Raw genomic sequence first — 16,025 nt, forward strand, 5'->3', positions numbered from 1 at the left:
ATGCCGAACTCCAACAAAATCCTATCGGCAAGAAAAAACAGATGGTATGATCACAAAAGACTAGGACTGTCTGCCAGGAGGTAAGTACCATGTTTGTACCAATAGTACCTCTATAATCTGTATAAGCTGTTACAATCTCCATGCTGGGCAGCCATGTCCTCAGCTTACTGCAGGTTTGAAGAGCTCTTATTAGTAATATATTCACTAAATTGGTAAGGGCATCAGCTGATTTTTTATGAAATTAATATATACCACCTCAGAAATGTCATGCTTAAAAAATAATGTTTAGTTACCATTGAACATTTAAATCATACTGGTAACAGCAGTCTGAAAGCTCAGCCCTTACATTTTATCAAATCAGTTTTAACAAATAATTTTGATATACACTGCACTTTAACGTTTATGCCTTTATTTTAAAACGTTCTCATTATATTTGAGCCTTTTTAGATTTTGTTGTTTTGATTTTTAACGACTTATCTTCATTATTTTCTAAATGTCCGCTTCAGCATGTTTCTTTTGCCCTTTGTCATGATGTTTTCATGTCTTCTGTCAGGCACTTTGAATTGCTTTGTTACTGAAATGTGCTCTATAAATAAACTTGTCTTGCCTAGTGTATTGAATTCAGGTCAGGTCTTGTATGAGCAAAGAAGTTCCTATACTACACAGTAAAAACACATTACATAAGTCCTGCTTTAAATACATTACATAATGTTACTGCATATTATTTAACTACACTTAGAGTTATGATAAAGCAGACAAGATGTACTCTTGACTGTGATGCTAACATAATTTAGTTTACAAGGTAACTATTAGAAGGAATTTGCTGTTATACTATTATGATCATCACTTTACATAATTAGTTAATTCAGATCCTTCTTTGTTTAAGTGTGAAAAAAGTGAGACATTGTGAGAAAAACCTTATGCCAAAAAATGTTGTCTGGCAGAAACCAGCTATCTCCATTTTTCATTATTTAGTTTTTCCAAAAATGAATGTTTTTGGTCACCCTTGGTGCCTGTGGGTGGACATTGCAAAATGCAGACAATGAAAAGCATTAAAACTAGCTTGTGACTGATCCTGTTGTTTTGGTATTTAAAAATCACAGGTTTTTCAAATTTCCTGAAAAGCTGTAGTTTTAGAGATATGAGGTTTTATCCCTTAGATAAGATAAGATAATCCTTATTCGTCCCACAGCGGGGACATTTAAGTGTAGTCAAATATCAGCTCTGTAAAGAAATGTGTAACTAATACAGACTTAGCAACTTGGTTCATAAAACATTAGGATTGTTTAGTATGAAGATGCATGAAAAGAAATAAGTGAAGTACCCAAACCTGAAATTGCAACTTCAGTAAAGATCTAAAGAACATGCACTTACCCCTTTCTCCACTGTCTCTTCCTCAGGTCCAGGTCGCAGCTTGGCTGTCAGGTTGTGTCAACTTCTCGCTCTCTCACCTGAATTTGTTCATGTAAATGAGTGTTCCCACCCTTGTGAGCGAACGTGTCTATCATGTTGTTTTTAGAGTACACAGAGGGTCACATTGATTCCAACATTGACAATGACAGAAGGAAAAAAAGACACCAAGGTACAGATAAGACACACACTCACACACACCCTCTGTAAACACACAGCGGGATCATCCTCCAGGCCGCTCCACAAACTCCAACCAACTGAAATAACTCTCTCTGGTTTTAGTGCTGCTTGATTTATTCATCTTGCTTACACAATCCTGACAGGTTGTGCATGTGTAGTACAAATCCCTTACGCACATAAAACACACAAAAAACACACACAAAACAAGACCCTAGAGTTCCCTTCAGTTTAAAATATGTTTTATTTAGACATGAAAAAGTCAGATACAGCCACATGTTACTGTGCAGAGACACTTAAGGCATGAAAAATCTCTGCGCCAGTTTGTCCAAAACTGAACTGGCTGTCAATCAAAAAAACTTTATTGAAGAAAATATAATTCAGTCATAAACCAGCAGCTTAGTTCAGCTGTCTTTCCTGCTCCACGATATAAAGTAGACTTAAACCTTCTAGGATGAGTAGTTCTGCTTTTGACTCTCACGTCCAAACTTTAAATATGGAGTTATAGAGTCCGTTTTTTAGCTTAGCCTAGCATACATGTCAGGAACAGGGAGAGAACTAGCCAAACCATGTGCACAGGTTTCAAAATCTCACTACCAGTACCCCCAAACTCAACCGTTTGCTTGTTGTTTTGTTAATCTCTGCAAAATCTATACAGATTATTTGATGTAGATTATGGTTTAGTTTCTGAAATACTAGTGTGGTTTCAATGTTTAAATAATTTATCAGCAACAAAGCAAGTATTCACCAAAATAAACGTTGAAGGCCAATACATTCACACATTTAAAAATTTGCATTTTATGACAAAAATATGCTGAAAAAGAATGTGTATGTTACAGTATTTCAAATTTTTGTTTACCAGTGTATTTGTTTTTGACCAATCAATCCACTTCATCCAATTAACAAGTCTGAACATGACATGTGTTATTTAAAGGATAATTAAAGCACTGCTATGCTGTTTAACGTGAGAACACAATCACAAGTTATTCGACAGAAGAAGCCGAACATTGAGCTGACACGAAAGTGGAAATAAAGTGTGATTACAGACTGAACTCTTTGTTGTTGTCCTGACAGTGACCAGCAGCCTCTGGAGAAACATTTTGCCACAGTATTAACAAAAAGTGAAAGGAAAAAATTTCAAACAGTGTCAGAGTGTTTTCAACAAATCCTGAACACACATTTTGATTAAAGAAATACAAGAATAAGAAGTTTTGTGCGTTTACATACTCTCACTGTTACACATAAGGCTGTTACAGAACATCCTATAAAAAAATAAGACACTGACTTAAAACATTTTTTTTCTTAACATCAGTTTTACAATCATCACTTCTGTTATTGGCCACAGTACCTTTATCACTGTTTCCTTTAATTCAGAGTACCAACAAAAACAACATTTAAAAGTCACGCTAAAGTGCAAATCAACCACACGTACACTTTCTGTTGGGGAAGGGTTTCCAAATGTGTTTGGTGCAGTATACTTCATTAATGTTGTATTATAACTGTCTGAATGTGAAAATACTTGAAAAGTAGAGAAATTTAACATTTAAAAAATCTGCTTCCTTTTAAGAAGTTAAAGAAACAGCAACTGTGATTCACTAATTTGATGACACAGGTTCAAATAAAAGGGTCTTTTGGGTGAATGTGTGTTTTTGAGAAGGAGTGAATGTTCCTCTTCAATTGTTGTTCCTACAGGTGGATGTTTTTTCTTCTGAAGCACACCAAAGTACATCCCTGTCTATACAAAAAATGATCAAAATCGATGTCGTCATGCGTACTGTCTCGTCTTCAACCACAACACGTAATCTGCTTCCCGGAATGAGAAGCTTGTTTACTTCATGTTCAGATGACATCTTTCACACGTATTCAGGAATATTGACTTTGTGTTCATGACGTCTTTGGCACATGCCCAAATGGCAAAGCATGGCACAAAACTACAGTGTAAAGAGTTACATGTTTTATGTTGAGTCAGCACCAACATTGTGCACCGCTAGCTAATGTTGATGCTTAAAAAATGGGGTCTGAGCGCGACAACAGTGGGCAGACAGGCAGGCAGGCAGGCAGGCAGGCAGGCAGGCAGGCAGGCAGGCAAACACACACACACACACACACACACACACACACACACACACACACACACACACACACACACACACACAAAGTTCAACCCAAAGCACAATAATCTTTGTCTAGTAAAACTGTTGTGGACAAGATACCAATGTCACCTCTGGCTGGACATATGGTAAGGGTCATTCATTTGATTTTATTGGCTTAAGAGAACTTTCTAGCTAAAAAATGGCTAGCTAGCTAAAGGAGTAAAAATCACCTGTGGACTGGATAATGTAAGCTCATGCATCCAGAGTCACCTGTTTCTTGGCTAGCTAGGCATTAAAAAATTACATGACAGACATGGACAACATTAAGATTTAACTAATACAAGACCCATAGAGCACAATTAAGTTACAGCTAGCTGGCTAACCCTTAGCTTGTGATTGGCAAATGTTACTGCAAGTTAAATACTTCCTTAAGGTAGATGTGTAGCTATGATTGTGATAATAACATCTGAATTATGTAGCTAGCTAATCAATAAAACCATAAAAGGGCTCATTGTCTCTCTCCACTTGGTCCCCCCTTTTACCAGAAGCTTGATTTGTCGAATAACAACCTTTGAAAAATAACATTATCCCATGTCTTTAAATTAGCAGATAATGCTAATGATTTCACCTCAGAGGCTACGTAACAGTGAAGGAAGTTTAAGAAATAGCACTAAAAGGTTAAGTTGTTTGCTTTGGCAGCGCAGAAGATGCATACAACAAATGTACTCACAGCCATGTGTGCAAAAGGCATCATCTGAACCCACATTTCCACTTCAAACCTCATCTGTCCACTTTGTCATTGTGGCCCTGAGATCTCCACACACTGAAACTACAGAGAGCATGTGCAAACGGAGAACATCATCAATCAAAGGAAACATGCATATTAAATAAACACAAATGCAGCATACATAAAAAAAATGCATGAATGTGATACTCAACTTTTGTTTGTGTTTTGGCTATCCGTGTTTGCTGTGTGTTGAGCCCTCAAGGCCACTGTATTTAAGTCTTTTGAACTTCATGTTTGGCTGGGAATAGTTACAAAAAAGCTCAAGAAATACAAACATTCAAAGGCAGTAACTCACAAACATTCACACCTTTCTACAACTCTGACTTTTCCTGGAGTGCAGGCACATCTGATTTTCTCTGATAAATCAGATGTTGAAGACAAACAGTTTGCACTGTTACTTGTAATTGATTAGATTGGATTTGTGTGTCCAGATTCCACCAACCTGTCTGCAGCAGATGCTGTTGTAACGCTGTTGGCATTCATTAGTATTATTAAGTCATGGTCCAGAACTGTTACTTATATGGTAGCTGCAGCATGGAATGTCCTTAGCTATGGCTGGACATCTTGTATGTGTTGTTAGTAACCTGAAAGACTCTTAGAAATTCTGTTTGAGCTTCTAGAGAACGAAGATCGAGATGTATCTGTAGAAATCAGGTTGCAGTAACATTTCAAACAACCTCCAAATTAGGCTTGATCTGCACACATTCATTTCAAGTTTGTTTTCCTTGCAGAATTTCTTAAGTCAATCCATAGAAAATCTCGCTATGTCAAAAAAAACAAATGGATAGGCTGCCTGGAGCTGTCTGGTCTCTGGGACTCAAATCACCTGATCTGAGTCTTTTCTTTTTAAGTGCAAGAAGCTAAACAAGCCGGCAGAACAATCACAAGGAGAAGGTGCAAACTCCTCAAGCAAAGAGCCGCAGGTAAAACTGACGCGAGGACAAGCATGACCAGCTGGACTGTTGGGAAGAAACTTTGCTGGAACAAGACAGATGGCACATTTAATGTACATCATTACATTCGTGCAATCTTTGGCATCTCAAAACCCAAACTCCTCAGCTCCCTGTTTGTGTGTGAGAAAACTGGCCTCAGGTGATCAGTACTAGTCCTGTTTCATCCTGAGCTACACTCTGCACCATCAAACCTCGCTGCTGAGCCCTAAGACAGAAGCCAGAGGCTTTTAGCAGGTAAGCACAACTACAGAGGCATGACAGAAGAATGTGGCTGATGCTTGGCAAGTTAAAGAACAGAAAAAAAGATTCTGACTGAGTGGAAAAGGCAGAAAATACTGTGAGAAGATACTTTTCCTTTAAAGTTAAAGGATTTCTTTGACTTCGAAAACATCCACAATTAAAATGTTCTCACTTTCAGGTCAGATAAAAGCAGTGAACAATCAACCCCAACATCCAAACAGTCCAAAAGATTCACAGTTACTCATATACATACTGCACCATGGAGCTGCCTACTGCAAACACAGTCCTCATTTAGTTGCCACTGAGAAAGCCAGTCTCATTTTGTCTCCTGGATTATGTCCATAGTGGGAATGTGGCCTCCTGGTAACAAGGAAGATGACACAAATGCATCTTGTCCTCTCAGTTGGTTGAAGTGTCATAAATTTTACACTCACAGTTTCCAAGCTGACAGATCTATCTTTACTGCAGTCTTCTCACTCTCTCTCTTTCTCTCTCTCTCCAGTGTGTTGAGACTAAAGGAACAATAATTATGACTCCAAAGTGCACATTTGGCAGTCCGATGACTTTAGAGAAAAAGCACATGAATGGACGGTCCTGAACGAGGTCAAATATGGAACTCATCCCCAGTTTCATGAAGATATCATCAATATCTCGACCGTATGCAGTCCCTGTCCGATATCCATCTTTGAGATGTTCTGTGTGAGTCCAGCAGGTTGGGATGGACGTAGAGTCTTCAGATAGACAGGTCAGTGTCTGTGTCAGTGGGGGTGGTCTTTGGGCTCACACTGCTCCCTCCTCTCTCTTCAGGGATGGAGGACGAGTCCCCATTGAGCCCGGGGAGCACACCTGGAACACACACACACCCACATATTGAGTTTCACAAGTTAGTTTATGTTACTCAGGATGCATCATACAGGTAAAGGAGAAGAAGTGAAGGTAGGATGCTGGGGTGTGACATTACAAAGTTAAAAAAAGTGCTGCAATCTTGACTCAAGGTATCATCAGCATAAGGTACTCAGAGTATCTAAAGTAAAAATACACTGCATACTAACAGAGTGTTTTCTTACTGATTTATTAAGCATAAGCATCTTTTAATATTTACATCTAAGACTGAGCTTAAATTAACTATAAATACTGCTGGGTAGTGAACACTATTACAAGACATATTTTGCAGACCTATCTGATATTTTATTTATCAAATATTGACCCAGAGGAAAGACAGGCAATCAGAAAAATGTAGTATCATAAAATTAAAAACCTAAGCATGGTTTTGGGTTACTTATACTTAGTTCATGTAGATTTTAAACACATTTAAAAAGCAAAAATCTTTCTGTTATATCAGGATCATTTAATCAGCATAAATTACATGTTTCAAAATATTATTTAAAGGGACCACGTGTCCAAGATGGAATCATGATGGAAGCTGATGAAACTGACAAAACACTGGCTACAAAAAATTAAGGTTGTTTAATTCATCCAAAATTTGCTGAAATGCCTGTAATCGCTTAATTTTGGATTTCATCCTAGAACAAAAGCTCATCTAGATACACAGTAAATAGTTTTCTGAATAATAAAAGATACAATTGTTGCACTAATTTATCAGTGGAATCTTTTAACATTCATGATTTGTAGAAAGTTTTCAGATAGAAATTCTCAAAAACAAAATCAGTTATTCTCCCATTGATACATACATGACTGACGTGTTAGTCAGTCATGTATCTATCAATACTAAAGCACTTTTCCACTCCCTTTTTTTTTTGAAATTTTTTTACATATAACACTTAAGTAATTTCAGCAGTAGTCTCCTATAATGTCTTACAAAGGAACTATATATGACTGTAACTGTAAAGTTCCTGAACTAATGTGGTACTAATTTATATAATAACCCATACAGTGTTCTTTCAGCAAACATGAGAAAAACGCTAGCTCAGGGTCATTGGTCTTTTACTCAACCCTCATGTTACTGTGATTATGATTCCATGTACCCTTGTATTTTTCATAAAAAAGTCAAATTCAGCATGTCTTACGTTCAGAATCATACACAGAGCTGTCGGAGCACGTTCGGTTCCTGCGCTGAGTTGACCTCTGACCTGTGCTCAAGTACTCTTTGAGCACACCTGACCTGTGGAGGGGAAAATAAATGTGTTGACATTTGAGTCAGTCTTTCTGCTGCTTCTTTGAATATTTATCCCATCAAAAGGTTTATTTCTACCTTCGGAAAGAGAGGCTAGTTTCCAAATACAGTTGATTATTGGAAAAAATGTTTTGATTTTTATACAAATTTAAATATTAATTTGCATCTTCCTGTTTATATAATACATTATACACATGGCCACACATACGCCTTTGTATATTACAATTCTTTTTATAATTAGTTCTGAATAAAATAGGTAGCCCCTGTTTTAATTGATATGCTGTAGATTGTCTTTTGGATCATCAACAGATTGACCCATTGTTCCAAATTTCAGATAAAAAAATATTTAAAGGTCAGTAGTGAGAGATTGCTCCCTTCACATCATAGAAAATTAATTACAAAGAGTTGCACAGTAAATCCAATCCCTCATTCATACCATTAAAATTGTTTTAAAATAGTAAAGGACAATTTAACCTATTCATGTTGTCAAATGTGATCCCATTTGTTGAGGCTCATCGAATAATTCAGTGAAGTCAAATGTGTTTAAGAGTTAGCAATGCTGCCACCTGGTGTCCTTAATGAATACTGCTACTACTTATTACTACTATTAGCCATGCATCACATCAGCAGGTATAAAATTTGGACTTTTTAAATGGAGAAAATGTCAGTTGGAAGCTGATCTGAAGACAAAATTAATCAGGTTGAACAGAAGTACTATAATGCAGATATATATTAATTTAATCTGGCTCTAACTTTAGGGTGGTCCTTCTGTTTTATTTACTCTTGTTTATATAAAAAAGATATATAAAAATGTTGTTAATAAATAGCTGTTTTACTTAAAGTACGGTTGGTTACTCTTAATCTGTTATTCTGTTTTTATTTGCTTGATTAGATTTTTTGCAGGCGCCTTAGATTGTTTGTCTTGTTTTGTCGGGCACTATGGGCTACCTCTCTGCCACACAATAAAGTTATTACTGCTAATAAGCAGTGGCAGCACACTGTTATGAGGCAGGCAGGCAATTATTTGCATTGCACATTTCAAACACAACAACTCAAACTGCTTCACATGGGCTTGGACACATATAACACTGACTCACAGGAAGGCTCACCTGTCAAAGCTGTACGTTCCAGGGTGACTGATTGACCTCTTCATCTGTGTGTGTGTGTGTGTGTGTGTGTATGTGTGTGTGAAAACAACAGAGGGACACAACAAAGGTGTTAATGTGACAATATATTTAAATGTCTAAAGTCCTGCACCTTTCTGACTAAGTGTTTGCATGTATATGCTCTGTGAAAAAAATTGCTCTGAAAGAAAGAAGGTCAAAATGTTACAAACAGATCATTTGTCACTAATATCTGCATGATGATTCAATAACATTTGTTAGCACAAAATGACTTTGTGTCTGCCACTTCACAAGGAGAGCACAATGTCATTTCCACTTCAAGTCATTCACAGACGTCTGATTTATTTCCTCGTATCATTATACAATGCACATCTGGTTAATTTGATTTGGTATTGGGATTGTTGGGATTGTTTTCATGCAGAGTTCCCCATCCCCGTCTCAGCCTGCAGGCGTCAGGTGATTGATGGTAATCAGAGCGTAACATAATGTGCAGAGCAGTATGAGAAAACTAATAGAAAGTAATAACAATAAAACTCTAATGTCGCTGGAGCCAAATTAAAGCTCTGTGTTTACTGAGATTGAATAACTCAGGATATTTTTAGATCTGTGAGGAGATTTTTTTTCATACGATGAATAGCTGTGTGTAGTCACCACCAGGAACAAAGGAAAGGAAATGTAGATGCAGCAATCCTAAATATATTACTGCCTTTTGTTAGAATATATCAGACCATTTTTAATTTTGATGTGTATTATGAACCTAACAGCGTCGTCAGACGTTTTGCAAACCAGCTACTCAAAGTATCAGCACCACATTGTAAGTCACACATTGAAAATTCTTTAACCCACCTTTTATGTTGCGGGTCAAATTGACCCTTTAAAAGTCTATTTTAGGCAATATTTGCCTTCCAAACCAGCTAAATGCAGCATAAAAATCTGGGCAGCTTGTGACAGAGGAGGTGTCGTGTTAATTTATCAACATCACTTCATAAAAAAAAATGTCATGATGTCATGTAAAACTATTGTATTTATATTTAGGGCTTTCCAATTAATTTAAATGAAAAACGAGTGAGTTATCCTCATTGAACCATGATCTGTGAGAATTAAAGAACACCAATTGACTAAATCTTGATTTAAATGGTTAGTAATGGAGTTAAAAATTTGATTTAAAAAAATGTGTATTGGGATTTTTTGGGGTTCTGACACTTTTGGATAATTGAATATGCCCCGGCTCAAATTGACCCAGGAATATTATTGCTGCTCCAGAGAAACGAACATAACAGGAGGATTAAGAAATTGAAGGTACTGTTATATGCTATATGTAAGCACTAAGACATACCTCAGAGTGGTCAGAAAGACTAGAAAAGCACTATATAAGTACAATTCCATTTACCATTTACCTCACGTTCCACAAAAAAGGACTCATTATGGATGATGGAGTTTTTATGACTGATTTCAATTACTGAGGCATTCATTAGTGTATCACTAAAGTTGATACTGATGATAGTGGAGCTAACTTTAGATATTAAATGCAGCAGAAAGGAAGTACATTACTGAACTCCACCATTCGTATATTCTGGACCTCATAAAGAAGAACAGTACTGGATTAAATGTATTTGGTTAAATTCCAAAACTTGAAAATGATTTTGGCGTAGAACCGTGAAGTGCAGTTCACTCGACTGAAATGGTTCAAGCAGAAGTAACTTTTTGTTACAATACTAGGTCAGGCCTGCAATAACGTCAGGTCTCTGAATGATCAATTAACATCTTTGGTTTCTTTCTTTTAACCATCAGACAGTCAAAAACCCCAAAACTGTGTGTTAATTATGAGAAATGGGAAAGAAAAGCAGCAAGCTCAAACATTTGAAAAGCTAAATGTTTGATTGGTAAATACCTAATTTATTGATTTACTAAAGTAGAGATGGAAATTAGTTTACTTGTACTCAATTGATCAATTAATGATCTAATCCCTGCAGCTCTACAATCAGAAAATGTTGGTGTGTATGTTTCCCTTCACCAGACTGAATATTTTGCAATATAATTTGCAAGAAGAAGTGTTATTACCCTTTCCGGAGGGCGGAGGTCAGGGGTCAAACTTTGGTTCGCCAGACTCATACACTCCTCCAGAGTCCTGATGAAAGTTGCACAGGTTGCACTGAGCAGAGAGGCCTGGAGATACAGAGAATAATGTTTATCTGTAACTGCTTCACAAACACACAGCAGATCATCTGATTGAGTCTTTATCTATAATTATGTCATATCTCCAGCAGTTTATCAAAGGAGGTTGTGTTGTCAGAGACGTTCACTTGTCTGCTTAAAAAAACATGATGGCCCAATTCTCAATGAACTTTTTAAAAGGTTGAAGCATGAGACAAGAGAGTTTGTTACATTTTGAGCCAGATTTAACACCAAATGCAATATTTTGAGCCAGCTCTAGGCCAAATTCAAAACCAAGAAATTACTTATGTTGCTGACAATGACGAGCAATGGTACAGACCCAACTGTAAAAAATATTTACAAAAAAACAAGCTCAAAGTTGTATACAACTTTGTGAAAGGATTAAAAAACTGTGACAAAATGATATTGTTGGGGAAAATAAGATACCTCCGAAGTGGGCGGGGCCTCTGTTTCTGCGGTGTGCTGTGATTGGATTGTTTGGACCTGTTGGACGAGGAGGTCACAGTACAGACGAAGTTCAGACATCTTTGTCTTTAGACAGTCAGGACCTGGTGACACATGCACACAAAAACACACATGAACATTAACAAAATGTCTGACATTATGTTGAAATAAATCTCAACTCTTTAGTGAGATGCTCACCAGGCAGATTTTTGATTTTTCTAAATAAAAGACTATCTGCTTGTTAACATAATGCTGAGTTAATCACCATGTTTGTTTTTATCAATTCATGGGCTGTATACAGATTGTGTACAATGGGCTGTATGTGTAAAGCAGACAAAAAAAATTAAAATTAAAACTGTGTACCTTTGTGTTTGTGGCTGTCCAGTGTTCCAGCTTTCGACGAGCCTAAAGCCACCAGCCACCTCTGTCTCTCCGCAGCGTTCACTGCTCGTACGTAGAAATGCTGCTCACCAGGGATTATCAACTCCAGACGAGTTAGATCTGTCGGATGAACTGAAATATGCCATTTTAAAATTGTTTAAAATTATAGTACAACACACAAATATGACAGGTGAGGCATTTAGAACAGTGCTCTTACCTTTAATATCACACACAGACATCTTGATGGATCCTTTGCTTCCTTTACCTACATCATCCTCACAGTCATAGTATGAGATGACCCCGTTCTCTAAGACAAACCAGCGTGGCTGCCAACCTGAGGACAGAGGACAAAGTCAGAATCTGTCTAACATGTACGTGTCTTTAGTTGGAGTTTTAAAGTTCAAAAGAACAAAATGGTCACAATTTTTTACCTTTAATCACAAATGTATTTAAATATGCTCACAGCTTTCTACTAAAGGTGCAACCTACAAACTGCTTGAGTTACCATCCAAAACTAAGATATTTCAATTATTGTCCCATCAATCACAAAAAGTGAGCTTAGAATTACAGTTTTGCAGCTTTAAAATGTGAATACTTTGTTTTGCCTTGAAAATCTAAACAAATGCATCAATGATTATCCAGAAAAGAAAGAATTCAACAGAGCGTTATCAGGAGTTATTTTCTTTTTTCTCCAATTTCTCCCACAAAATGGACTGTGTTATTTATAGCACATCACAAAGCACGCTTTCTCTAGTCTCCTGCCCACTCAAAGGGCTTTTACATTACATGTCACATTAATCCCATTCACACCACATTCATTCACTGATGACAGAGGCTACTATGTCGAGCCCTTCAGTTTTTCTGACTAATTCCATTCACATGTGGACAGCAGAACCTAAGGGTGAACCCCTGACCTTCCAATTGAGAGACAGCTGACACTACCACTGAGCCACAGCTGCCCCACAAAAGTGTCTTTCACATCGCAAGAAGAAAATGTTATGCTAACACACTTTATAGCCTAGTGTATTTTAAAATAAAGTGACAAGTGCTTTGGATAAAAAAATAAAACAATAATAACAACAAAAACTGATTCAATTAAGAAAAAATAACAACTTTTAATAACTATATCAATATTATTTTCAAACAATAAGACGCTGCTTGAAATTTCCTGTGAATAATAAGAACTTTTATAATATGTAAAGAATGAGATGTAAACTGATTAATTTGGACCTAGATTTTCATATCACATTTTTCACAAAATAACTAACAAATGAAATCAATAAATCATGAAAATTACAATTTGTTGTCTGCAGTTTACAAATATATTTATCTTCATCATCATCATCATCATCATCATCATCATCATCATCATCAACATCATCATCATTATATTTAATTTACACAGCCAGAGTATATACGTGGTCCAACAGTACTACTTAATGGTGATGCTTTCTTCTCACATGTTAACAGTCAAAAACTGCATTTTTTTCTAAATTTGGTTTATATTTTCATTCATTATGCAGTTTTAGGCCTATTTAGTCTACTATATCTTGTGACTCAAACTTGTATCATTTGTTGCAGTTTGTCTTCATTCATCACAGCTGTTTAACTTTATAGTAGGAATGATTTATTATCTTTTGCTGTACTTCCTTGTACAATAAAATTAGGGGATTTTTCAAAGAGCAGCCTGTTCACATGACTCTCATCCCGTTCACAGATGACTGTTTATGCTGGGAGTGATACGCGCTGTGTATTTTGTCCTGTATCACTATTATTTACAGATGCTGCTCTGCCATCATTGAAGTCAAATGCCACTACAATCCCTTTCCCTTTTTACAATATAAAATGTGGCTGTCTATTTGTGTCTGTGTGCTGTCAATGTCAGGTAATGTACAAAGCAAAACATAATTTACTTCAGAGGTTGTTTGAAATCAGAGAAAGCAGGTATGACTTAAGAGGAACATGTCTTTTTAAAAAACAAAGACAAGGACAAATACAAAACGGAGGTGTGTATCTGTTAGAGGGGTAAACTTTCTGAACAGTTGTGATGAGGAATTAGAGATGTGTAACTCGCTTTGTGTGTTTAAAAAATGCTTAAAAATAAACAGATAAATAAATAAGTATAAACTGTTAATCCAAATTAGATTTCACTAAGATTTCTGAATTGCTGCTTGTTGAGATTGAAATGTTTTGAGATTATTTTTTGTAAGTTTGTTTCTGAATGAAATGTTTAAAAAAATAACATAATTACTTGCACAAGATTGCCTATAAGATATCTCAAAGGGTAGGCAGGATAAGCCTTGGCTTCAGCCTACACCTTTTTTGGTCAGCATGTGATTGACTAAAACATATGTGGATGTGTATGCATGTTCATATGTATGCATGAATTTACTTGTGTATGCATGTGTATGTGTACGTATACATGTGCATATTGATATGTGTGTGTGTGTATATGTGATTGTTTTGTTTTTGCTATTATTTGTGTTTTTTACATGGCTCCTATGTTGTGGAGGGAAGTATTGACTAACAAAATATATAAACATACAATGCCCATGTAATGTGTCCGGTGTGTTTATATGTGGGATGATGTGCACCATTGTTGTGAGGCTGGCTGGATGTTAATTGTTTATTTGTGTTTTATATGTATTTTTTGTACAGACGGTGACAACAAATATCATTATGAAGGACAAATAAAGATCTATCCATCTGTCTATCTATTTATCTATCTATCTATCTAGTGGTTGTTGATGCAGACCAAAATAAACCTAATCTAATCTAAATTGTTAAAGAACACACTGTATAATTATAATAGCAAATAGCATGTTAAATATAATTTGAAACAAACATTTGTGAAAGGATGCTGCACCTGTCCAATGTTGATAGCATAGTTGAGCTTCTGGTAATGACTGACAGAACTGATAAGGACTAAACTGTGACCAAGTAAATAGACAGAATGAACACAGTAACTATTCAGCTGCAGCACCCGTACGGTGAGCACATTAAGTATCATCCTTCTTCTCCTAATATTAGCTTATAGTTGCGTTTACATCTGACATGTAGTAGAAGATGTCTTACAATCATCCCTGTTAGCTAACTAAAACAATATAATGTATTAATAAGAGAGTGTCTTCGGCTGGTCAGTTAGCTTAATCAGCTGTTAGACAGTCAGACCGATTGACACACGACTCACCTGTCATGTAATTCGTCCATTTATACAGAATCCCCTCCATGGTTTCACCTTACATCAGCTTATTCGGCGTGTTAGCTTACTATTCGCTGAAGTTAGCTGTGCAGGCTACGAGCTAGCAAACATTGGCTGTGAGGTCAGTTCAGCTCTCTCTCTCCAGTGACGGCTGGTTAGAAAATAAACCTTATCAAGAGCTGCTGAAGGTCTAAAAATAGACTGTGTGTGGCCCGAAGGCAGCGCTAAAAAGAATAATGACATGTACAGGGTTTGTTTGTGTTGAGCTGCCAATAAACCGGTCAGCTAACTTATGGCAGTCAGCTGATGGAGAAAAAATGTCAACAAAACAGAGGCTTCGCGGCTACGGAATCCCGCTGGGGCCATTTTACAAGGAGAATATAAACAAAGTGATGCTCAGACTGCTATCATGTAAATTTACAGGGGTTACTAAATTAGGGGTCGTGAGATGTCTACCAGAATGTAGAAAATAGAAAATGTAATGAGTGGTCTGCCTTTCTTTTTGCCAGATGACACTTTAGGGTTAGTGAACATTCAAAAGTATCAGTAGCAGCAGGTTAATTCATAAAGGCACAGGAAACACAGCCATGTGCTCATATAGGTAGGCAAATTTTCTGCAGACCAGCTAAATGAAGCCACATTAAATAATTTTGAGGAACAGTGGGGGTTGGAAGTCTTTGGCACCTATATTTTGGGGGCTGCGCATCTTTGGCACCTATGTTTTGGGGGCTGCGAGTCTTTGGCACCTATATTTTGGGGGCTGCGCATCTTTGGCACCTATGTTTTGGGGGCTGCAAGTCTTTTGCACCTATATTTTGGGGGCTGCGAGTCTTTGGCACCTATGTTTTGGGGGCTGCAAGTCTTTCACACCTATATTTTGGGGGCTGCGAGTCTTTGACACCTAT

At 36.8% G+C, this 16,025-nt stretch overlaps 1 protein-coding gene across 1 annotated transcript; it reads right to left on the reverse strand.

Annotated features, from left to right (window-relative positions):
• Window positions 1–1,812: 1,812 nt before the first annotated feature.
• Window positions 1,813–15,475, reverse strand: plekha3 (pleckstrin homology domain containing, family A (phosphoinositide binding specific) member 3). The gene is made up of 8 exons (XM_034682760.1): window positions 15,109–15,475; window positions 12,136–12,252; window positions 11,901–12,050; window positions 11,520–11,641; window positions 10,980–11,084; window positions 8,904–8,947; window positions 7,688–7,782; window positions 1,813–6,506 (listed from the first exon to the last, which is right to left on the reverse strand). Exons 1-8 carry the CDS (start codon window positions 15,146–15,148, stop codon window positions 6,394–6,396), a joined length of 786 nt encoding a protein of 261 aa, XP_034538651.1. The 5' UTR covers window positions 15,149–15,475; the 3' UTR covers window positions 1,813–6,393.
• Between the last annotated feature and the right edge of the window lie 550 nt (window positions 15,476–16,025).

Source organism: Notolabrus celidotus, chromosome 4, assembly GCF_009762535.1.
Source record: "Notolabrus celidotus isolate fNotCel1 chromosome 4, fNotCel1.pri, whole genome shotgun sequence".
Taxonomy (NCBI): Eukaryota; Metazoa; Chordata; class Actinopteri; order Labriformes; family Labridae; genus Notolabrus; species Notolabrus celidotus.